The following is a 24,533-nucleotide window of genomic DNA, read 5'->3' as shown; positions in this document are numbered from 1 at the left end:
TTCGGGGAAGTAGTCCTTGACCAGGCAGCCCAGGGCCGCTGTGCTCTGGGAGGTGCTCCTGGAGCAGGACGCCAGGGGGAAGACCGATGGGCCCTTGGTGGAGGCTGCAAGAGACGTGGCGCCATGTGACTGCGGTGTGGGACAGAGCTGGGCCCAGGGCGCAGAGGCCCCTCCGTTCTTGTCTCTCAGCGAGGGTCCAGTGTCTGGGCTCACGGGCATTGGGTGTGCACCTGGCTGGTGCCACCTGCCTCACCTTGGCCCCCTCCCTGCCCCAAAGGCAAGGTCAGGCCCAGCCTGCCCCAGAAGGCTTGCAGGAGTGGCGGCCCTTCGGTGCCCTTCTGCAGGCACCCCTGCAGCCTAGGAGGCGGGGCTGGGCAGCCGGGTTAGTGCTCTGTGTCTGCAGGGAGTCAGCACAGCCCAGGGCCTCTAGCTTGGCCTCGGCTCTGGCCATCGGTGCCACCTCAGGAACGGCTCATGCCCATAGGCCCCACTCCAGCCTTTTATGGGTGCCTGGCTTGACCAGTGGCCACTGTTCTCAGATGGCTTCTCGTGGGTCCCCCGAGGCCCCTGCAGCCCCTGACCCTGCCGCCCCAGCGTGGCCCTCCCCTAGTGAGTGGGTCTGACTTCCCCAGGGCCCTGGTCATAGCCTGCCCTCTGCCCTCCAGGGCCCTGTGTTTCTGTGCAGCAGAGGGGCCAGACACTGCATAGGGTCGGCACCCTCAGCCCCAGGGCCCCGGAACCTCCTGCCTTGGAATAGCCCCTGGGAGCCCCCTCCTCAGCATCTCCCCCCTTTCCCCTTAGCCCCAGTGTGTACCAGCCCAGGTCATCGAGTGCATCGATGCCCCCTGCCTCCCCAGTGTCCTCCATTACTTCCGGAGGCTGAGTCACCACACCCTCACCCTCCCAGCCCTGGCCTGGCCTTCTCGGCCACCAGCCCACCTCCTCCTCCTCCAGAGCTTCACCCGGCAAGGTCCCTGCTGGGCTCAGCCCAGGCCCCCCCGCATAGGTAGGAGCCTTGCACCTGCCCTTGGCCCTCCTTACCTTGCATGGCGCCAGGACCCCCAGGCCACAGGGAAGCCCCATTTCTCTCTGCCGCTGGCCCAGTGGCCCTGATTTCCCACGGCAGGTCAGGTGTGCCCTGACCTCTGAGGAAGCTAAGTGCCCTGCCCCCAGCCAGGCCATCCCCTCTGCTCAGCCGCAGGGCCCTGCTCACTACCCCTTCCCCTCACCTGCACCACAGGCTCTGGCCGACTCGGCCCAGGCTGTGAACGGGACCCTCTGGCTCCCCTGTGCTAGTACACTGCTCTGCACCACCTCCACTCAGCTTCATTATGCTGGTGGCCCTGGCTCCTGGCAGCCTGTTTTGTTCCTTCTGGAGCGCCAGCCTCAGAGGCCTTCCTGCCCAGGGTCCACTGGGGCCAGCCCTGGTCTCAGCACACGTTCCCCCTGCATCCAGACCTGCCTCTGCCTGTGAGCTGAGCCCTGAGCCCTGGAATGCTTTCCCTTCTCCATCGCAGCTCACCCTTGCCAACTGCTCAGTGGGATGGGCTCACACCCGCTTCCCTGCACCAGGAAGCTGCACTGTGCTTTCACCAGCCCTCAGCTGTCGGCTGCCAGCAACTGCCCAGCTCCTGCCAAAGTGTAGGAGCTGCCTCCCACCGGCCTGCTCATCTCTGGCTGCTGTGTCCTGAGCTCTAGTGCCTGTTCCCTGCCTGTCCTGCCTCCCACCACCCTGCTCACCTGCAGCAGGTCTGCCCTGGTCCCCAGAGCTCCAGGAGCTGCCGCCTGTTCCTCCTGCCCCCACCTGCCCCTGTTCACCTGTGGCTGCTCTGCCCTGGTCCTCTGAGCTCCAGTGCCTGCCCCTTGCTTCTCCTGCTTCTCACCAGCCCCTGCTGATGTGCGGGTGATCTGCCTTGGCTCTCTGAGCTCCAGGGGCTGCCCACCTAATCCTCCTGCTTCCCACCGGCCCTGCTCACCTGCAGCTGCTCTGTCCTGGCTCCCTGAGGCTGAGCCTCAGTTCTGCTCACCTTCCGATGCTCTTGCCTTGTCCCCTGAGCTCCTGGGGCTGCCTCCTGCTCATTCTGCCTCCCACCAGCCCCTGCTGACCTGCAGCTGCTCTACCTCATCCTCTGAGCTCCAGGGACTGCCTCTTGCTCACCTACCTCCCACCAGCCATGCTCACCTTCTGATGCTCTGCCCTGATCCCCTGAGCTCCAGGAGCTGCCGTCTGCTTGCCCACCTCCCCCTGAGCCCTGCTCATCTGCGACTGCTCTGCCCTGGTTCCCTGAGCTCCAGGGGCTGGCTTCTGCTCCTCCTGCCTCCCACCTGCCCCTCCTCACCTGCAGCTGCTCAGCCTTGGTCCCCTGAGCTCCAGGAGCTGCCACCTGCTCCTCCAGTCTCCCACCTGCCTTGCTCACCTGAGGCTGTTCTGCCCTGGTTCCTTGAGCTCCAGGGGCTACACCCTGCGCGTCCTGCCTCCCCCCTGCCCCTGCTCACCTGGGGCTGCTCTGCCCTAGTTCCCAGAGCTCCTGGAGCTGCCCCTGCTTGCTCACCTCCCACTGAGCCCTTCTCACCTGCAACTGCTCTGCCCTGGCTCTAAGAGCTCCAGGAGCTGCTCCCTGCTCATCCTGCCCCCCACCAGCCCCTGCTCACCTGCGGCTGCTCGGTCCCGGTCCCCTGAGCTCCAATGCCTGCCCCCTGCTCATTCTACCCTCCCTCAACCCGGGGCAGCAACGTCACTCAGGCCACTGTTGCCCCCTGCCTGTCCTGGCACCCTGTGTCCAGGTTTGGGCCCTTTTTTCTGGCCTCATTTTTGTTTTTGTGGCACTTGGCTTGTTCCCTACGCTGTGGAGCACCCCGTGTCCAGTCAGGTCTCCCCAGCAGAGCCCCTTGCCCTTGCCCATGTCCCCCTCCTGGATGAGCTCCTGGATCCTCCCGTCCCGGCACTGCTCCTGCTCTGGAAGCCTCTCCTGAACCTCAGCTCCTCAGTGGCCTCTGCTCTGCTGGGTCAGCTCCCGGAACCCACAGAGCCTCAGCCCCTTTCCTCGCCCCAGGCCTGCTGTGCTCTGGGCCTTTCTGGGCCTCCCTGGGCTCTTCCCTCCTCGCGCCCATGCACTCAGCACAGCTCTCCGCTCCTCTCCGCTGCTGACCACAGCCCTGCTCCCCGCCAGCAGGTGCCCCAGCCCCGTCAGCTGGCTCTGAGTCCAGCCCCTGTCCGTCCCCTGTCCCTGCCTCTGCCTCTGGGATCCTTCACTTCCACCCTCCCGTCCTGCTGCCACATCACCCTCCCTGCTCTGCTCCCGGCTCACCTGCTGTCCTTGGTCCTGGCTGAGAAGAGGGCCCCACAGCCAGCACTGCTGACCCTGCCCTGGGCTCCGGTGATGCTGCCGGCCTGGACAACTCCTCCCTGGGGCCTCTCCTCCTCCCTCGCTCTGCTGCCTCCTCAGCTCAAGTCGGTCCTGGCCATCCTAGCATCGCCCCACGGCCGGCTCTGCCGCATCCCGTCATGTTCCTCGTGATCCCAGCCCGGTGGTCCTGGAGGCCTCCGTCAGCCTCTAGTGCGTCCTGCCCTGTTGGCTGGGAAGCACCTGCCCGCAGGCCCCATCGTCTGGCACTGGGTGGGCATCGGTGCCTGAAGCCTGCCCACCTCCCGCATGCTGGCTCTGCTTGGGCCTCCATGTGGGGCCGGCCTCGCCCCAGCGTCTCCCCAACCTCTTGCAGCCTGTTCGGCAGCTCAGGTCCAGGAGACCCACGGCTGCGCCCAGGCTCTGTCCTTCTCCTCCCAAGCCTGTGCTCCTGCCCTGTGCTGACCCCACTCATCGAGGTGGGGGTCCCAGCCCTTCCTGCTCTGTCGTGGTTCATGTGGGCGGCCCCGCCCCCACTGTCAGCCGCTATTTGTCTTCCTAGGAAATCACAGCTCAGGTCCCAGGTCCCCAGGGGTGGGAACTCCACCCCTGCACCCTGCAAAGACTAAGAACAGGATTGAAACCGTGGGCACCGCTTACTTCCTGAAGTTCCCTTTTCTTCTGGTGGTTTGTGTGTCAGAGGGTGAGGGGGAGTCCAGACACAGCCGAGGCTGCCTCCTGGGTGTGTGGGGATGGGGGTGGTGGGTGCCCCCATACTCACGGGAGAAGGTGGGGAGCCTGGACCTTGTGCGCTGCTCTTTTCTCTGTCCCTGATTCCCTGGGGCTGGACTGAGACTGGCTAGGATCATGCCCATTCCGCCCATGGTCTCAGCCTCTCAATACGTGGGCCTCCCACCTGAGCCTTCTGGCCCCCACTGGGCCCTGGTGGCTGCTTTTGCCTGGGCGTCTATCCAGGTGGCCCTCACTCATGGTGCAGGGAGGGGAGTGTCAGCCCATCCCGCTGAGCAGCTGGCAAGGGCGAGCTGGGACGGAGAAGGGAAGGCGCTCCAGGGCTCAGGGCTGAGCTCACAGGCAGGGGTGGGTCGGGCTGCAGGGGAAATGTGTGCTTGAGACCAGGAGGGTCCCAGGGCTGGTTCGAGTGTACCCTGGGCAGGAAGGCCCCTGAGGCTGGCGCTCCAGAAGGAACAAGATGGATTGCCAGGAACCAGGGCCACCAGCTCTGCTCCTAGGGACCGAGGGGACATGGAACAGGTGGATGAACACACTGAAGCTGAGTGGAGGTGGTGCAGGGCAGTGTACCAGCAGAGGGGAGTCAGAGGGGCCCATTCAGGGCCTGGGCAGAGTCGGCCAGAGTCTGTGGTGCAGGTAAGGGGACGGGGTCAGGGCAGGGCCCTGGGACTGAGCAGAGGGGATGGCCTGGCTAGGGGCAGGGCACTCAGCTTCCTGAGAGGCCAGGGGCACACCTGAGTTGCAGTGGGACTCCAGGGCCACTGGGCCAGCAGTAGAGTGAGAAATGGGGTCTCCCTGGGGTCTGGGGATGCTGGCATCATGTGAGGTGGGGAGGGCCAAGGGCAGGTGCAAGGGTCCCATCTGTGCTGGGGGAGCCTGGACTGAGTTCAGCAGGGACCTTGCCAGGCGGAAGCTCTGGAGAGAGGGAGGAGCTGGGCGAGGACTGATGTGGAGGTGGGAGGTAGGAGGGGACGGGATGAAGCCAGAGGGAGTGGGAAGACCAAAAGCCTGAGGAGGTGTCGCACAGGAAGTGTCCAGCATGGAACAGGAAGCATCTAGAATGGAACAGGAAGCATCCAGAATGAAACAGGAAGCATCCAGCATGGAACAGGAAGCATCTAGAATGGACACTTCGAGGGGAAATCATGTCGCTCCCACGAAATGTGCTCTCCACAGGGATCCATCCCTCCCTTGTGTCCCTGCTGGATCCCCGAGCTGGCACCAGCCGTGCCCTCAGAGAGAATGTCTAGGAGGCAGGTGGAGGTGCACGTGTGGGTCCCTGGGGAAATCCATCCTCTGGCTGTGCGCTCCCAGTTGGCTCCCAGCCTCCAGCTCTGGCTTCACCCCATGGAACTCATTATGGGCTCAACCTCCCAGACTGGGGGAGGACGGAGTGAGGGGCCCCACACTGCCCATGGCACACCCAGGGGGCCGGGGAGACTGTGCTGGGCTAGGGTAGGGAGTTCTTGTGCAGCCTCTGGGGCTGGCGGATCAGGACAACACCCGTATCTGTTAGTTGCGGCCCTGGCAACACAGCACCCCCGACTGCGTGGCTGAAACAACAGAAGTTTATTCTGTCCTGCTTCTGGAGGCCAGGCATGTGGGATGGAGGCTGACTCCTCTGTGTGACAGGAGACTCTGTCCCAGGCTCTCTCCTGGCTGCTGGGCGTTCCCGGCCATCTCTGCTGCTCTTGGCTTGTGGAAGCAGCGCCATCTTCACAGGGCGTTCTCCCCACATGCTGTCTGTGCCCAGATTCCCCCTTTTGATGAGGACAGCAGTCATATCAGATCAGAGGCTCGCCCTACTCCAGGGTGACCTCATCTGAACTTGATTGCACCTGCAAAGACTCTGTTTGCAAACAAGGTCACATTCTGCGATCCTGGTGGTTAGGACTTCACCACATGAATTTATACGGGAACACATTTTAACCCGTGAGAGTTTGCCCTCCGCTCCCCCATGATCACATCCTTCTCACATGCAAAATCCTTGCATCCCATAGCAACACCTCCCAGATGGCTAACCCCTTCCAGCACCAACTCTTCGTCCACAATCTCGGCTAAACATCACCTGCATCAAGTGTGGGAGAAACCCAGGGTGACATTAGGAGAGAAACCACACAGGGGTGGCGCGCTTCCTGCCCCCTCCAGTCCCGGTGACTCTGTGTGCACTGTGTGGGTGTGGTTGGGGCTCCACTTGCCCCCCCACCCACATCTACCTGCTCATTTTCCCCAGGCTATGGGCATTTGGGGCAGGGGCCTCAGTGCCTGGTCAGCTCTCTCCTGGTTCTATCCAATGCCCCAAGCTGTGCTGGGCTGCAGGGGATGGGCAGGGTGGGCCCCCAGGAAGGAGAACAGGTCACCTGCTGCTCCCATAAGCCCAGGTCCAGTCCCAGCTGGGGCTCCATCTCTGGCCTCTGCCAACCTTGAGATCCCCCAGTCCTCTGTGTCTCCCTCCTGGGGCCCACCAGGCCTGCTCAGCTCCGAGTCCCATGTCCATACTCACCCTGCTCTGCTTTTCCTTGGGGTGGTGGCCCTGCCCTGGCCTCCAGAAATTGCCCTTGCCCCCACCCCTTCCTGTGTGAGGGGCCGGGCTGTTCCTCTCCTGCCCGGCGTGTTCCCACCTAGGCCCAACAGGCACAGTGTCCCAGCCCCTCCTGCCCTCTTCTGGCCTTCACACCCAGCCATGCTGGCAGTCTCCCCCAGTGGCCTGGGCCTTCACCAGGGCCTGGCTCTGTGTCCAGCTGCCTCTCCCGTGGCCCACAGTGCTGCCCCTTTCCCTCAGTGACAGGGACTAGACTGCATGAGAACGGGCTGTGTCTCAGCTGTACACACCTGTGTGTGTGTGTGTGTGTGTGTGTGCGCGCGCGCGCGCGTGCTGGGGTGTGTGTTGGGGTGTGTGCAGGTATGCTTGTCGTGACAGGGGAGAATCTGCCCTCCTGCCGCAGGCCTGGAATGGCCCTGCCAGGGTGGGTGGGGGCAGCGTGTGTGAGGACAGTGCAGCTTTGACGTCTGTGTGTGGCTGGTGGGGGCAGGAGGACGTGATGCGGCACCAGTTTTGGGCTCCACATCTTCATCGAGCTGCTCCCGGATGGCTGCACTCCTGAGGGTGCCGAGCGGCCCAGGGCTGACAAAGCTGGGGGTCAGGAGGCTGTCGGGATGCTGGAGGCAAGCGCTGGTTGGGGTGGGGGCTGGCTGGCCAGGCAGTGTGGCCAGGGGGCCTCAAGCCGGGGCAGTGAACCACTCTCCAACTTTTTTAAGTTTTAAAAGTCATATTTATTCAAGTGTAGTTTGCATTCAGTATAATGCATCCTGTTACATGTGAGTTTCAACAAATGCAGAGTCTTGCAACCACCACCGTAATCCAGACGAACAGTTGTAACAAGAAGAGTCTCTCCCCTTTGCAATCAACGCCTCCCTGATTGCCAGGAATCCATTGATCTGCTTTCTGTCAGAAGACTCTGACTGCATCATCCAAATGATCTATTATGGAAAATGTTATAAGCATCCAAAACACACAAAACCAAGTTTTAAAACGTGATATAGTTTAAAAGTTTTCTTTAATATACAAACAAAATGAAGGTACCTTCCCATTTTACTACAGACGTGCAGATATTTTTCTTGGTGCATAGAGATAAGGCAGAATTAGAATAAACATGTTCTAAAACTGACCTCTGGAAGAACTAGTCTTAGTCATTTCTTTGCAGAGTATGTGAATCAAGATTAGGGTTTGGTCTTTGGTGTCCGCACTGTGTCAAGGATCAGACAGAAAATACAAATGGAGGGGCCCCATTCTGAGGCCAGACCCCACTGTCAGGGCATGTGTGGTGACCGGGGGCCAACACCAGCTGAAGCTAACGGGCTGCTCTGAGGAGGGCGAGTTTGCAGCTGCCTCTTGGACCCTTTGTTCAGAGACAGGACGTGTGTGGCTGGGCAGCAGCCTTCAGACCCCCCGCAGGCTGGTGCCCGGTGCCCACAGCCCTCTGTGGGGTTGTCAGGCCCCTGCACCCATGGTGGGGTGCTGGGCTCCAGAGTTCCCTGAGACCAGCTGGCCTCTTGTCCTTGGTTTTGGCCCGAATGCAAGTCCCTTGTCTCCTCCGAGTAACTTCCTTTCCCCAGGGCTGTCCAGGCCCCACAGCCGCCTGCTCCTTCCCAGGCCTCCTGCAAGTCCCGGTGCTGACACTTCTTTGTCCACCTAGTTTAAACTGTGGCCGCCGCCTCCAGCTCTGTGTCTGCCTCCCAGCGAGGGAGCCGTGGTTAATGATCTCATGAGTCTCTGCCCTTCTGAAGGGTACAGTGTGGAGTCTCGTCAGTCTCACTTAAATGCCTAAGCACCTCTTCAGAAACCAGGGAGTCATCCGGGTTTCTCCATCTTTTCTCTAACCCTGTTTTCTAAAGTTTTTCGTGGTAATTTCCTGGCAATTTGCAAGACAGGATTTTTTGGTTGCCAACTTCCGATTAGCTTTAAACTTGCCACGATCTCCCAGGTCATCCCGTCTATTGATGATGCTCATTACATTCTTCCTGATTTCCATGTGGTCAAATTCAATAGTTATTTACCCGAGGCTTGTATTTTGGAGGCTAGAGAACTCTGTTACCAGCTACATCCGTGCTGTGGCTGCTGCAACAAAATATCACAAATGTGGCTTCAAACAAGAAAAATTAATGTCTTCAGAGTTCTGGAAGTCAGGAGTCTGAGATTAAGTGTTGGAGACCAAGGTGTTGGTGGCTGTCTCTCTCTGAGTGCTCCAGGAGAGGACCCTCCGCCTCTTTCAGCTTCCTGTGGTGAAATGGGTTGGACATGTGTCCCTCCAAATTTCATGTGGAGATGTGATGCCCAGTGTTGGAGGTGGGGCCTGGTGGGAGGTGATTAGATCACAGGGCTGGACCCCTCATGAATGGTTTAGCACCATCCCCCAGGTGATGAATGAGTTCTCCCTCAGTTAGTCCATGTGACAACTGGTGTTTAAAAGTCTGGGACATGCCACTTCTCTTCTCTTGCTCCCTCTTACCATGTGACATGCCTGCTTCCCCTTCGCCTTTTGCCGTGATTGCAATCTCCCTGAGGCCTCGCCAGAAGCAGATGCCAGGGCCATGTTTCTGGAATGGCCTGCAGAACTGTGAGCTAATTAAACCTCCCTTCCTTCCTTCTCTTCTCCCTTCCCTGCCCTTCCCTTCTGCCCTGTGCTTCCCTTCTGCCCTGCACTTCTGCCCTCCCCCACCCTTCCCCACCATCCCCTGCCCTTCCCTTCTTCTGGTCTTTTCAAGACAAGTTCTCACTATGTTGCCCAGGCTGACCTCAAACTTCTGAGCTCAAGTGATCCACCTGCTTTGGCCTCTCAAAATGCTGGGATTACAGGTATGAGCCACAGTGCCTGGTGCAAACCTCTTTTCTTTATAAATTACCAGCCTCATGTATTTTTTTTTTTTTCTAGTAACACAAACTAACACAGAAAATTGGTATTGAGGAGTGGAACATTGCTATAAAGATTCCTGAAAATGTGGAAGCAGCTTTGGAATTAGGTAACAGGCAGAGAGGTTAGAAGAATTTGGAGGACTCAGAAGACAGGAAGATGAGGGAAAGTTTGGAATTTCTTAGAGACTGATTACATGGTTGTCACCAAAATGCTGGTAGACATATGGACTGCGAAGGCCAGGCTGATGAAATCTCAGATGGAAATGAGGAAGTTATTGGGAACTGGGGTAAGGGTCACCCTTGTTAAATCCTAAGAAACAACTTGGCTGCATCGTGTTCATGCCCTAGGGATCTGTGGAAGTTTGACCTTAAGAGTGATGACTTAGGGCATCTGGTGGAAGACATTTCTAAGCAGACACTTCTAAGATGTGACCTGGTTGCTTCTAATAGTCTATAAGATAGGAAAGCAAAGAAATGACTTAAAGTTAGAACTTATATTTAAAAGGTGTCAATGAAAAAATGAAATGCTAATCCAAGGGCATTCTAAAGAAACCTGAAAAGCCAGTTCAGGCCATGACAGGAAGGGGAGGGGTTGGAGGTACCTCACTATAACCTCCCCCTTTTGGAGTTTAGGCTCAGCTGACCAGTATTAACATTAAAACAGGGAGCTTAAGACTGACAAAGCAGACTCCTTGTAGCAATAAGATATCAAATTCTAATCTCACTCTGGTATAGCATCACATGACAGGTGGCAGGCATGGAAGGAAATTAAAGTATTTTATCCCAGAATATATTTCTCTGACACATTTTGGAATGGCCCTGCAAAGCTGTCTCTTGTGGAGGAAATTTATATTCTGTAGAGAATCTTCACCCCTTTCCAGGTCTCTTCCTGATTCAGGGGAGATTTATCTGAGTCTGGCACCTTTTAGGGTCTGATAAGAGATGTTTGCCATCTCTTCTCTCTGAAACCTGGAGGCTTCATCTATATAAGAAGAACCTTGGCTTCCACAACCCCCTTTATCTTAAGCATTGCTTTTTGTTGACTTCAACTTTTTAGGTAATTTAACTTTTTCAGCCAATTGCCAATCAGAAAATCTTCAAATCTACCTGTGATTTGCAATTCCCCACTTTGAACTGTTCTGCTATTCCAAAGCAAACCAATGTATACTTTACATGTTTTGATTGATGTGTTATGTCTCCCTAAAACATAAACGAATCTGTAACCCAACCACCTTGCACACATGTTCTCAGGACACTTTGAGGCCATGCCACCGTTCATGGCTCTCACATTTGGCTCAGAATCAATGTCTTCAAGTGTTTTATACAGTTTGGCTTTTTTCATCAACAAAGGGAAACAGAACATAAAAAATTTGGAAAATTCACATCCTGGCCATGTGTTAGAAAAGAAAAGGTATTTTCAGGAGAGAAATATAAGCAGGCTGTGGAGCAGCCACTTGCTAGAGAGATTAGCGTAGCTAAAAGGGAGCTAAGTGCTCATATCGAGAACAAATGGAAAAGGCCTTGAAGACATTTCAGAAATCTCTGAGGCGATCTTTCCCATCACAGGCCCAGAGGCCAAGGAGGAAAGAATGGTTTTGTGGGCCATGCCCATGGCCACTGCTTCCTGTTCAGCCTTGGGACACTGCTTTCCACATCCTGGCTGCTCTGACTCCAGCCTTGGCTCAGATGGCCCCAAGAATATCTCAGCTTGCTTCTTTGGAGAGTACAAGCCACTATAAGCCTTGGTGACTTCCACCTGGTGTTAAGCCTGTAAGGCCCAAGAATGCAAGAGTGATGGAGGCTTGGCATCTTCCCTCTAGATTTGAGAAATGTATGAGAAAGCCTAGGTGTCCAGACAGAAGCCTACTGGCAGCATGGAGCCCTCACAGAGAGCCTCTACTAGAGCGGTGCCAAAGGGAATGTGGGGTTGAACCCCCATATAATGTCCCCACCAGGACACTGCGTAGTGGAGCTGTAGGAAAGTGGCCACTGTCCTCCAGATGCCAGGATGGTAGATCCACTGGCAGCTTGCACCCTGAATCTGGAAAATCTGCAGGCACTCAACTTTATCCTGTGAGAAAATCCACAGTGGATATATCCTCCAAAGCCACAGGGGTAGAGTTGTCCAAGGCCTTGGGAGCCCACCCCCTGCACCAGTGTGCCCTGGGTATGGGCCTTGAAGTCAAAGGAGATTACTTTGGAGCTTTAAGATTTAATGACTGCCCTGCCAGATATCTGACCTGTATGGGGCATATAGATCCTTTCTTTTTGCCAACTTCTCCCTTTTGGAATGGGCATGTTTACCCCAATGTCTGCACTCTCATTGTATTTTGGGAGTCAATAATTTGTCTTTGATTTCATAGGCTGATAGGTGGAAGGGAGTCATCTTCAGATGAGACGTGAATCTTGGGAATTTTGGGTTGATTCTGGAATGAGGTAAGGCTTTGGGGGACTTTTGAGAAGGCATGATTGTATTTTGCAAAGTGAGAAGGACATGAGATTTGGGGGGCCAGGGGTGGAAGGATATGATTTATATGTTTGTCCCCTCCGAATCTCATGTTGAAATATAATTCCTAGTGTTGGAGGTGGGGCCTGGTAGGAGGTGATTAGATCATGAGGGCAGATCCCTCATGTATGATTTTGCATCATCCCCTTGGTGATGAGTGAGTTCTCCCCCAGTGAGCTCACACACAATCTAGTTGTTTGAGTCTGGGACTCCCCTCAGCCTCTTGCTGCCATTCTTGCCATGTGACATACCTGCTCTTCTGTTATGATTGCTAGTTTTGTGAGGTCCTCTCCAGAAGCAGATGCTGGTGCCAGGCTTCCTATACAGCCTGCAGAACTGTGAGCTGATTCAACCTCTTTCCTTTATAAGTTACCCAGCCTCATGTATTTCTTTACAGTAATGCAAATGGACAAATACAGGTGGCTCAAGATACCCCTCATCTTCTCCTTTGTCATCATATGGCTTACTTCCATGTGTGTCTGGGTCCTCTCCTCTCATGAGGACACCAGTGTTTAGACTTGGGAACCATCCAAAATTTAGTATGGTGTCATCTCAAGTCCTTACCCTAATTTGTGAAGACTCCATTTCTAAATACAGTCACATTCTGAGGTTCCAGGTGGGCATACATTTGGCCAGGGAGATGCCATCAGCCTGCCACAGCAGCCTATGCAGGTACATTTGCATACAGCTTAGGGTTGACCTTTCCATGGAAGTATTACATCCCCCTCTGGACTCTGGTTTCACATGTTTTGGAATGCTTCTTCACCTTGTCCAGCAGAATGAGTCTCTTTTCATTTTTCAGTATTTTTCTCTCTCTTCTTTGGACTGAATTAAAAAGAATTGACATATTTTATTGATGCTTCTTTAAGTGTTCAGTTCCTTCTCATGTCTGCTGCAATCTGTTATTAAACTTGAGTAATATTTTTCTCTTTCTTTTCTTTTTAATAAAATAGAGATGGGGTTTCACCATGTTGCCCAGGCTGGTCTCCAACTCCTGGAATCAAGTGATGCCTCCTTTTTGGCCTCCCAAAGTGCAAGGATTACAGGCATGAGCCACTGTGCCTGGCCAAATGATGTTTTTCATTTCAGAATCATACTTTCAGTTGTAGAATTTTCATTTGGTTCTTGTAAATATTTTCAGTTTTTTAGAGAGATTCCCCATCTAGTCACTCATTACAACCATATTTTCCTTTAAGTCTTTGAACATATTTAACATAACTTCTTTAAAGTCCTTGTCTGATAACTGACTCTGCATCTAGGTCATCTTGGCATTGATCTCCATTGACCCCTTTTTCTTTCGACTATGGATCACCTTTTCATATTTCTTTGCATACATGGTAATTTTGGATGTGCACTCGATGTTGTTGATAACATGTGGTACTGACGTTGGATTTTTCATTCTTCCTTAGCAGAGCATTGATTGTGTTTTTCAATGTTAGGAAGCAGTTAGCTTGAGTTGACTCAGACCCCAAAGTCTGTCTGCCCAGCAGTTGTCAGTAGCTGGAATCTCAGTTCTCTCAACCTTACAGGTATTGTTTTCTGCTGGGCCCTTTAGAGTTTTCCCTACCCACGCACACCTAAGGGATCAGCCAGAGGTTTCCGTGGAGTTTACCTGCAGATTGTGGGGTTTCCCTTCAGTGATCTTCTCCTTTATGGACATCTTCTCTTCATTTCCAGCTGCTCTGAAAATGCAGCCCTGCATCCCAATCCTCAGCAGGAGGGCTGCAGTTTCCTGCTTGAACTCTAGCTGCACGTGTTACATGCGCTGGGGTGTGACTTCAGACAAATATTTCAAGGAATAATCCTTACCGGTGTTTGTCTACTTTTGGTCATGTTCCAGTGCCTGCAATTGGTGTGTGTGTGTTGTGTGTGCTTACAGTTTTTCCAGTGTTTATAATTGCCATCTGCCGAAGGACTGGTCTGATGTTAGCTGCTCCAGCATTATTGGAATCAGAACGACTTTCTCTCATGTGGTTTTTCATTTTCATTTCCCTGTTGACTTGTGTGGTTCAACATCTTTTCAAATGTTTAGTGGCTATTTGGATATCTTCTGTAAAACATCTGTTCAATTCTCTTTCCTATTCCTCTATTGAATATTTGAATTTTTTGGGTTGGTTTACAGATATCTTCTCTATATTATGGATCTGTTTCTGTCAGTTAGTTATATATGTTTATAGGAAACGTTGAGAAAAACTGAAATGGACCAAAAGATTACTAGGTGCCTTCAATGGAAAGCAAGGCATCGTCTTGTACACTCTTCCAGGTTATTTCATTCTATGGAGCTCTGCATCTTTCATTTTCTTTGAACTATTTTACAACTCTATAAGCCAGGAGTCCCCAACCCCTGGGTCATGCACTGGAACCGGTTCGTGGCCTGTTAGGACCTGGGCCACATAGCAGGAGGAGAGGGGTGAGTGAGCATTACTGTCTGAGCTCCACCTCCTGTCAGATCAGTGGCAGTATTAGATTATCATAGCAGCGAACACTATTGCAAACTGCAGATTCATGTGATCTACGTTGTACACTCCTTATGAGACCCTAATGCCTAATGATGTGAGATGGAACAGCCTTGTCCCCAAGCCATCCCCCGATCCTGGTCTGTGGAAAAATTGTCGTCCATGGAACCGGTTCCTGGTGCCAAAATGTTGGGGACCACTGCTCGAAGCTGTAGATAATTGATAGCGATGCAAAAACTCTTTGAATTGGTAGAAATTCAAGTTCTCATCTTTGGAAGGACAATGGATTCCTCCTCACCTCCCAGGGAAAAGGGCAATTTTGCATCTATTTATGAACTCCTTTTAGCATTCCTTAATCAATTATATAAGTGTAGTCATTTGAATTCCTCTTTGAACTGGTTGTAGCACCTTAATTAATGAGATAAAGAGCATCTCTGAAATGTGTCATCATGTTTATGTGAGTCATGATCATAATATTTTTTAAAAATGATCTTTTAACTCACTGCGATTTCTTCTTCCCCATGGCCCCACCCAGCCTCAGTATCCAGGAAACTTAGTGTTCTGTGGCCCCGGAGGGCAGGAGACCAGGTGTTGACGAGCAGATGTGAGGTTGGTGCAACTTGTCCCCACAGCTCTGCTTCAACCAGTGCCCTGGGAACGCCTCCCAGCCCCACACCTGTCCTGTTGGCCCAGGAGAGCTCCGTGCCATGTGGCATCTCTGCTGGTGGCCACCTTGTGAGTATGTGTTGAATAGAGAACTGTGCAGCCCCTTCACAGAGCTTCCAGGGCTTCTGTGCTCTCCAAACCTGTCTGGGCTCAAGGGACCTTCTCAGGGTGTGATGTGTTGGTGACTGTGTTGAGCCCTTGTCCCTGAGGGTGGGAGTCAGGCAAGGACAATGTTCTGGACTCAAGGAGGAGGTGTGGGGTGCGTGAAAGGTACAGGAGCTTTGGAGTCAGAAATGTGGGTTCCAGCCTGGCATTGTCCCCATGAGCAGGGGCTGCAGCCTCCCCAAGGCCTCAGTTTCTACAATGGTGAGAGAGTGTCAGAGACCGCAGCACGTATTTGATAAGCATCAGGGATGGCAGGGGTCTAGGTGTGGCCAGCCCTTCTGAATACTGAGGGTGTGACCTTGGTCGTACCACTGACCTTGACGATTGTGAAAGAAAAATAAAATCTGAGTACTCCAAACTCATTTTGCCCCAAAGAAAAGCTGAGCTTGGAAGCTGAGTCATGGAAAAAATAATAATAAAAAAAGAACAAAAGTCATGCATTTCCTCTTGTTTCTAAACTGATAGCAGCAGCAGGTAGGCCGGGTGTCCCCAGGTGGCCTCCCTCACCCTGACAATATAAATTAACAGCCCGGTCTTCATGGCATGGGGCAAAATGAGACAAGAAATCGTCCCTCCTGCCCCTGAGAAAAATGCATATTTGACGTCTTCTACTCTGTTTATTTTCTTATCAAGTGGAGATTCTCTGAGCACAAGGCGAACGAGTAATTGCTTCCTCCACCCCTCCTTTTCATGCAACGTGGGGGCTCAGTGAGCTCTAATCAAAGCCTCACAAGAATGTGACCCTCCTCTCCTGATTTTTTCTCCTTTATCTTTCCCCTCCTCCAGCTTTTCCCCTTTTCAATATTGAAGGAGGACACAGTGTGACTCCACCTGGGGTCAGGTGTGGGGTGGTCCCTGACCGTGGTGGTCCAGGTTTCCTGGGAGACGGGCAGACGTGGGTGCTGAGGGGAAGAGGCCGGTGCAGTCGCAGGACGGGAGAGAGCATGTCCATTGTGCTGAGCGGGCTGGGAGGGATCCACAGAGAAGACGGTGTGGCTCAGCAGCCAGCACTGGGGACGGGAACGTGGGTGAAGGGCCTGGCACATGGAGCAGCTCAAGGCGAGAGAACTGTGACCCGCCCGGGGAGCCCGTGCCTGAGCGTTCTGGGTGGGTGCTGGGGTTGCAAATGTGTGTATCCCTGCGTGAAGCCCGTGTAAGTACACATGTGTGTCACATGGCCCCTGTGTGTGGCAGGCATTGTCGCGTGGCCCCCACGCGTGGAAGGCATGTGCAGCCTGAGTACCATGCCAGACTGGACTTTCTGTCTCCTCCAGGCCCAGCCCTGCCATGTGAGCAGGGAGCTTGGCCATGGGACTGATGTTCCGTCTCCTCCAGGCCTGGCCCTGGCCTGCCATGTTAGCAGGGAGCTTGGCCTTGGGAATGGTGAGCACAGGTGTGACTGTGCCAGGCCCCACTGGCTGGGCTCGGTGGGGACACTACACCCCTTGCTGGGTGTGGGTAGCAGAAGGGTCGAGGTACCCTCTGGGAGGTGGTCGGGCAGGGGCAGGGTCGGGAGCATATTGGGAGATGGGTGTTCAGCTAGGTTCCTTCCCTGTGCAGTGGCTCAGCTGAAACCAGCCTGAGCCAGCTCCCAGGCCTCAACCCAGCTTGTCCTGGAAGCCCTGCCCCATGCAGAGTGACCAGGGCAGGCAGCACCGTGCCCAGCAGGAGGAGAAACTGCATCCACGTAGGCAAGAGGAGAAGCCCCGGGGTCCATGTAGTGACAGGGGCCAGGGAGGGCCGCGTGGGCAGTGCGTGTGGCCGCAGGAGGCGGGGGCGTGTGCAGGGAGCCCCCGAGGTGCAGCTCGACCAGCTGCCTCCTGACTCTGCTTCCCACCGGGCGCAGGACGTGCGTGAACACAGGAAGGCTGCTCCCATCACAAAGTACAAGACTTTAAAAGGATATTTTATTGTCATCAAAAACGAGAAACATTAAAGACAATTCATGAGCTTTAGAAAATTTAAAAGAAGAGAAAAGCTACCAAAGCTGAAATCGTGGCACCTCCTCCCAGTGAGCCCGGGAGTCCTCCCTGACGGCCGAGGCAGGCGCTTGCCGCGCTCCCGCTCGTGCCTCCCTTCCTGTCTGCAGACTCTGCGTGACATTCACCGAACGGCGTGACGCGGGCAGCAGAGCGTGGCAGCCTCTGTCCAGCAGTCGTGGCCGGTAGCCCCGCTCTCCCCAGGCCGCGGGCACCCTCTTTGCCGTCTCGCCTCCAGCTCATGCCCCAGAGTGGCTGCTTGTTCCTGCTGCACGTGACTTGGGGCTGGACTTAAGCCTCTGTGATGAGTTCCGCCGTGTTCACGCTCCTGGCTCTCCTGGTGTCCCTCCACCTCTCTCCCCGGTGCTCTGGGGCCGCCTCTGTCCTCAGGACCCACCAAGGCTGAGTCTTGCCTGCCTGGGACCTGGTCACCAGGCCTCCTCTGGCAGACCTGTCTGGGCAGATGCCCACCCCTTCCTTGGGCTGTCCTCACCCTTGCCCTGTAGGGCTCCTGTAGCAACCACGTGTCCCGGGCTCTTCTCTGAGTGATCTTGGCGGAGTGGAGTGGGTGGGAGGTGGCCGTGTCCTGGGCCTGGCCCTGGTCCCTCCTCTCCCAGTGCAGACTCTGGGGCTGGCTGTCCCTGTGGGTCGAGTTCCACGCGAGAATCCAGCAGCGTGGGCAGGCAGCCAAGGGGCGGTGCTGGCACCGAGACCCTGTTCCATGGGAGGCTTCTTCCCAGGAGCCGGAGAGCAGCGTGCGTGGCTTGAAATAAGAACAACCTCATTCCTCATTCTGTTCCCAGGAGTGCCCAGAATGGAGGCGGCTGGCTGCGGGCTGGGAGGAAGGCCGTCTGACTGAGCCTTCGCAGCTCTCCGAAGCCTCCCCAACAGGGCCTGATGGTGCTGTGGCTTCCCCGCCTTGGTGGCTGATGCTCCCACTCACCATGTGGAAAGCACACCTGTGTTCAGGAGGCTGGCGTGGACGGGGTGGCTCCAGGGCCAGCTCCTGCCTGGGTGGGCGCCTGGTATGTCGGCCGCTGCCTCCTTTTGTGTGAGCACCTGGCGGGCCGGAGGGCAGGTATGTCCTGCTGAGGGGACAGCTGGCCCCCAGGGCCCTGCATGCACCAAGCAGCGGAGGTCTGGGGTAGACCTGCTATGCACAGGGTCTGGAAGGGGGGTGTGTCTGGTATGGCAGGGTCAGAGGGCAACTGCTAGGCCAGAGAGCCATGGGGTTGAGGGTGGTGAGGTCAGGGGTCAGGCGTGGCCTGGGTGGTGGCTGAGCATTGCCCACGGCTCCTGTTTGGGGTCTGGGCAGCCCTGGACACCCCACAGAGGGTGGCCCTAGGGTCCCTGCCCAATCATGTTCCTGTAGTCGGGGACGATGGTCTGCTTCAGGTCCACCACCGAGGAGAAGATCCACTTCACCTGTAGGCAAGGCACAGCACAGGGGTGAGTGAGGCCACGGCCTTGCCCCCGAGGCCCACCCACCCCTCAGACTACCAAGGTCATTGCCCTGCCCCCAAGGCCCACCCACCCCTAGGCCACCCAGGCCACAGCCCTGCCCCTAAGGCACATCCGCCCTTCAGGCCACCCGGGTGCCAGGGCCTCACCATTGCCTGTTCTGAGGCTTAGACATGGAGAGCAGAGCCAGGGCATCAATAGCACGTGGACAGCACAGAAGACAGCGTCAGGGACAGGTGGGGACAGTGTGGGGGACAGTGTCAGGGACATATGGGGACAGCATGGGGGACAGTGTCAGAGACAGGTGAGGACAGTGTGGAGGAGAGTGTCAGAGACAGGTGGGGACAGCATGGGGGACAGTGTCAGGGAGAGGTGGGGACAGTGTGGAGGAGACAGGTGGGGACAGCATGGGGGACAGTGTCAGGGAGAGGTGGGGACAGTGTGGAGGAGAGTGTCAGGGACAGGTGGGGACAGCATGGGGGACAGTGTCAGGGAGAGGTGGGGACAGTGTGGAGGAGAGTGTCAGAGACAGGTGGGGACAGCATGAGGGACAGTGTCAGGGAGAGGTGGGGACAGTGTGGAGGACGGCATCAGGGACAGTGTACGGGACAGTGTTGCATACAGGAGGGAACAGCATGGGGGATAGTGTCAGGGATTGTAGGGGACACAGAGAGTGTCAGGGACAGGTGGAGACCATGAGGGGGACAGGTGGGGACAACGTGGGGGACAGTGTTGGGGATAGGAAGGGACAGGAGAAAATAGCATGGGGGTCATTGTTGGGAATTGGGAACAGCATGGGGGACAGTGTTGGGGACAGCTGGGGACAGCATGGGGGACAGTGTAGGGGACAGGTGGGGACAGGAGACAGCATGGGGGATAGTGTTGGGGACAGTTGGAGATAGTGTGGGGGACAGTGTCAGGGACAGATGGGGACAGCGTGGGGGACAGTGTTAGGGACAGGAGGGGACAACATGGGGGACAGTGTGAGGGACAGGTGGGGACAGCGTGGGGGACAGTGTCAGGGACAGATGGGGACAGCATGTGGGACAGTGTTGGGGACAGGTGGGACAGCGTGGGGGACAGTGTTAGGGACAGGTGGGAACAGCGTGGGGGACAGTGTTGGGGACAGGAGGAGACAGCATGGTGGACAGTGTCGGGGACAGGTGGGTCAGCGTGGGGTCAGTGTCAGGGACAGGAGGGAACAGCGTGGGGGACAGTGTCGGGGCCAGGAGGGAACAGCATGGGGGATAGTGTCAGGGATTGTAGGGGACAGAGTGGAAGACAGTGTCAGGGACAGGTGGAGACCATGAGGGGGACAGGTGGGGACAGCACAGGGGACAGTGTCAGGGATAGGAGGGGAAACGAGTAAACAGCATGGGGGTCATTGTTGGGGATTGGGGATGGCATGGGGAACAGTGTTGGGGACAGGTGGGGACAGCATAGAGGACAGTGTTGGGGACTGGTGGGGACAGCATGGGGGACAGTGTCGGGATAGGAGGGGACAGGAGTAAACAGCATGGGGGTCATTGTTGGGGATTGGGGATGGCATGGGGGACAGTGTTGGGGACAGGTGAGGATAGTGTTGGGGACTGGTGGGGACAGCATGGGGGACAGTGTAGGGGACAGGTGGGGACAGGAGGAGACAGCATGGGGATAGTGTTGGGGACAGGTGGGGATAGTGTGGGGGACAGTGTCAGGGACAGGAGGGGACAGCATGAGGGACAGTGTCAGGGACAGGTGGGACAGCGTGGGGGACAGTGCCAGGGATTATAGGGGACAGAGTGGGAGACAGTGTCAGGGATAGGTGGAGACTATGTGGGGGACAGGTGGAGACAGCATGGGTGACAGTGTCAGGGATAGGAGGGGACAGGAGGAAACAGCATGGGGGACATTGTCCGGGATGGGGAGAGAGCATGGGGGACAGTGTTGGGGACAGGTGGCGACAGTGTGGAGGACAGTGTTGGGGACTGGTGGGGACAGCATGGGGACAGTGTAGGGCAGAGGTGGGGATAGTGTGGGGGACAGTGTCAGGGACAGGAGGGGACAGCATGGGGGACAGTGTTGGGGACAGCGTGGAGGACAGTGTCGGGGACAGGTGGGGACAGTGTGGGGGACAGTGTCAGGGACAGGTGAGGACAGCATTGAGGAGAGTGTTGGGGACAGGTGGGGACAGTGTTGGGGACAGGTGGGACAGCGTGGGGGATAGTGTCTGGGACAGGTGGGGACAGCATGGGGGATAGTGTTGGGGACAGGAGGGAACAGCATGGGGGATAGTGTCAGGGATTGTAGGGGACAGAGTGGAAGACAGTGTCAGGGACAGGTGGAGACCATGAGGGTGACAGATAGGGACAGCATGGGGGACAGTGTCAGGGATAGGAGGGGACAGGAGTAAACAGCATGGGGGTCATTGTTGGGGATTGGGGATGGCATGGGGGACAGTGTTGGGGACAGGTGGGGACAGCATGGAGGACAGTGTTGGGGACTGGTGGGGACAGCATGGGGGACAGTATAGGGGAGAGGTGGGGATAGTGTAGGGGACAGTGTCAGGTACAGGAGGGGACAGTGTGGGGGACAGTGTTGGACTGGTAGGTACAGTTCAGGAGATAGTGTCGGGGACAGGTGGGGACCGCATGGGGGCAGTGTCAGGGACAGGTGAGGACAGCGTGGGGGATAGTGTCAGGGACAGGTGGGGACAGCATTGAGGAGAGTGTCAGGGACAGGAGGCAGCGTGGGGGCAGTGTCAGGGACAGGTGAGGACAGCGTGGGGGACAGTGTCAGGGACAGGTGGGGACAGCATGGAGGACAGTGTCAGGGAGAGGTGGGGACAGTGTGAGGGACGGTGTTGGGGAAAGGTGGGTAGAGTGTGGGGGACAGTGTGAGGGACAGTGTTGGGGACAGTGGGGACAGCTTGGGGGACAGTGTCAGGGACAGGTGGGGACAGCATGGGGGACAGTATCAGGAACAGGAGGAGAGAGCATGGTGGACAGGTTTGCCTACAGGAGGGGACAGCATGGGGAATAGTGCCAAGGACTGTAGGGGACAGAGTGGGGGACAGTGTCAGGGACAGGTGGAGACTGTGGGGGACAGTGTTGGGGACAGATGGGGACAGCATAGGGGACAGCATGGGGGACAGTGTCAGGAATAGGGAACAGCATGGGGCACAGTGTCAGGGACATGTGGCGACAGCCTGGAGGACACTGTTGGACAGGTGGGGACAGCATGGGGGACAGTGCCAGGGACCGTTTGTGAGACAGTGGGGGACAGCGTCAGGGACAGGTGGGGACAGCCTGTGGGAGAGTGTAGGAGACAGTTTGTGACAGCATGGGGGACAGTATCAGGGACAGGTGGGGACAGCATGGGGGACAGTGTCAGGGACAGGTGGAGACAGCCTGGGGGACACTGTTGGACAGGTGGGGACTACATGGGGGACAGTGTCAGGGACAGTTTGTGACAGCATGGGGGACAGTGTCAGGGACAGCTGGGGACAACGTGCGCCGACCTTGAAGAAGGTGACGGTGGCACTGTAGCACACGCTTAGCAGGAAGAGTGTGATGAAGATGGTGATGGTCGTCCACAGCCCGTCCAGCTCCCCGTCCTGCGCCTCCGCACAGCTCTCCTCCAGTTGCAGCTCTGGACAGGAAGGGGGTGGTCAGTGCCGTGTCCCGCTGGGCTCGGGCCTCTGGGGGCAATTCCCTCTGTGGCGGGGCCCAGGATGTAGGGCCCGGCCGGGATGGGCCAACAGTGTCCTGAGGTCAGCTCCCCGCAGCTGCCCGCCCTGTGCACCAGCTTTGGCCCCGGGGCTCCGCCAGACACCTGGCCCTAGATAGCGACCCGGCCCTCAGCAGGACCCACTCCCCGTCTCCCGTGTCCCTCCCTGAGGCCCAGAGGGCAGGAGGATGGTGAAGCCCACCCCTCAGGTGACCCCAGCTGCAGGGAAGGGCGGTACTGGGAAGTGGGCCAGAGCCAGGGACGCGATGTGGCGTGGGTTCCCCTGTGTGTGGGGGCCTGTGTGTGTGCGGCGGCTGCAGGGGCTCCGCTGTGAGAGGAGGGCTGGGTTTGTGTGAGCTGGTCAGCGTGTGGACAAGCTGCTGAGTGGCTCGTGGGCCTTGAGGTGCTGCGTGGGGCTCGTGGGGGCCTGTGTCCGCGGAGTGTTCACGTGTGCGGGGACCTTGCTGTGGTCTGGGTGCTGTGCAGGTCGCCTGTGTGAGGCTCTGTGCGAGGCGTGTGCGTGTGTGTGTGTGTGTGGTGGCTGTGTGGTCGGCCAACTTCAGTGCGGGGTTTAATGGGTCTGGGCTGAGTGTGTGTGTGTGGGCATCTGGACCAGTCCCTCCACAGGGCCCGAGAGTGCATGTCCCCAGGAGTCGGTTATGTCCCCATGCGGGTGTGAGGCTGGGCAGGGCTGCCAGGGGTTAGTGCCGTGGGGGCAGATGGGTGAGGGAGGGCCTGTCCCTACGCACATGGACTAGGCATGCCCCCGAGTGGGCAGGGGGTCTGAGGACAGGGAGCTCACAGATCAGGACAGTCTCCTACAGAGGCGGGGGCTGTGTGCCTGTCCCCAGGGGGCTCCTAGGCTTCTGGTGGCCCAGCCCAGGGCAGCTGCTGCTGGAGGGAGGGCCTCGCTGAAAGCCCCCCACCCCGCCGAGGGTGGCTCCTGGCTGAGCCCCACCCTAGGTGGCCCAGGCACACGTGCACAGCCTGGGCCAGTGTGGGGTCAGTGGGACCCGCTGTGCCTCCCTCGTGCCCCTCAGGCCTCAGACTCAGCCTGACCCGCGGAAAGAACCATCAGAGTCTCGCAGGGGCCCAGGGCAGCGCTGGGTGCTTTATTTCCATGCCGGGCACCTGGGAAGTATGTACACGGGGTGCGGGCCAAGCATCCTCGCGCCACCCCGAGAGCCCGGGGGGCGGGGGCTTGCCGGGTGTCGCACTCATTTACCCGGAGACATGGAGAGGCTCTTCTGGGTGTAGTGGTTGTGCAGAGCCTCATGCATCACGGAGCATGAGAAGGTGTTCCCCTGCTGCCACCTGCTCTTGTCCACGGTGAGCTTGCTGTAGAGGAAGTAGGAGCCGTCGGAGTCCAGCACGGGCGGGGTGGTCTTGTAGGTGTTCTCCGGCTGCCCGTTGCTCTCCCACTCCACGGCGATGTCGCTGGGGTAGAAGCCTGTGACCAGGCAGGTCAGGCTGACCTGGTTCTTGGTCAGCTCCTCCCGGGGCGGGGGCAGGATGTACACCTGCGGCTCTCGGGGCTGCCCTGTAGGGACAGAGGTTGACACAGCGGTCACTCCCAGGGCAGAGGGTGGGCCGAGCTGGCCTCTGTCCACGTGGCCCTCCGACCCCGCGGGTCCCACCTTTGGCTTTGGAGATGGTTTTCTGGATGGGGGCCGGGAGGCCTTTGTTGGAGACCTTGCACGTGTACTCCTTGCCGTTCAGCCAGTCCTGGTGTGTGACGGTGAGGACGCTGACCACGCGGTACGTGCTGTTGAACTGCCTCTCCCGCGGCTTTGTCTGGGCATGATGCACCTCCACGCCGTCCACGTACCAGTTGAACTGGACCTCGGGGTCTTCCTGGCTCACGTCCACCACCACGCACGTGACCTCAGGGATCCGGGAGATCATGAGGGTGTCCTTGGGTTTTGGGGGGAAGAGGAAAACTGACGGTCCCCCCAGGAGTTCAGGTGCTGAGGAAGAGATGGAGGTGGGCATGTCAGCACCCGGGCGGGGCCTGTCCCTGGACACAGGCCACTCTAGGGCACTTGTCCCACCTTGAGCTGGAGGGCGAGGCCTGGGCTGGCTTAC

General features: G+C 57.0%; 2 gene segments (V, D, J or C); both read right to left on the bottom strand.

The window, feature by feature from the left end:
- LOC126958575 (immunoglobulin heavy constant gamma 1-like) overlaps positions 1–24,533 on the bottom strand; it is a 26,143-nt gene extending 1,610 nt beyond the window's left edge. The window contains 2 exon segments of the C gene segment in view: positions 23,580–23,988; positions 24,086–24,533. Coding sequence covers positions 23,666–23,988; positions 24,086–24,440 — 678 coding nt within the window.
- Positions 22,065–24,533, bottom strand: part of LOC126958570 (immunoglobulin heavy constant gamma 2-like) — a 186,921-nt gene continuing 184,452 nt past the window's right edge. Inside the window, 1 exon segment of the C gene segment in view lies at positions 22,065–22,370. Coding sequence covers positions 22,075–22,370 — 296 coding nt within the window.

This window comes from Macaca thibetana, chromosome 7 (genome assembly GCF_024542745.1).
Source record: "Macaca thibetana thibetana isolate TM-01 chromosome 7, ASM2454274v1, whole genome shotgun sequence".
NCBI lineage: Eukaryota > Metazoa > Chordata > Mammalia > Primates > Cercopithecidae > Macaca > Macaca thibetana.
The sequence above is the reverse complement of the archived record's forward strand: the minus strand, read 5'-3'. Positions and strand labels throughout refer to the sequence as shown.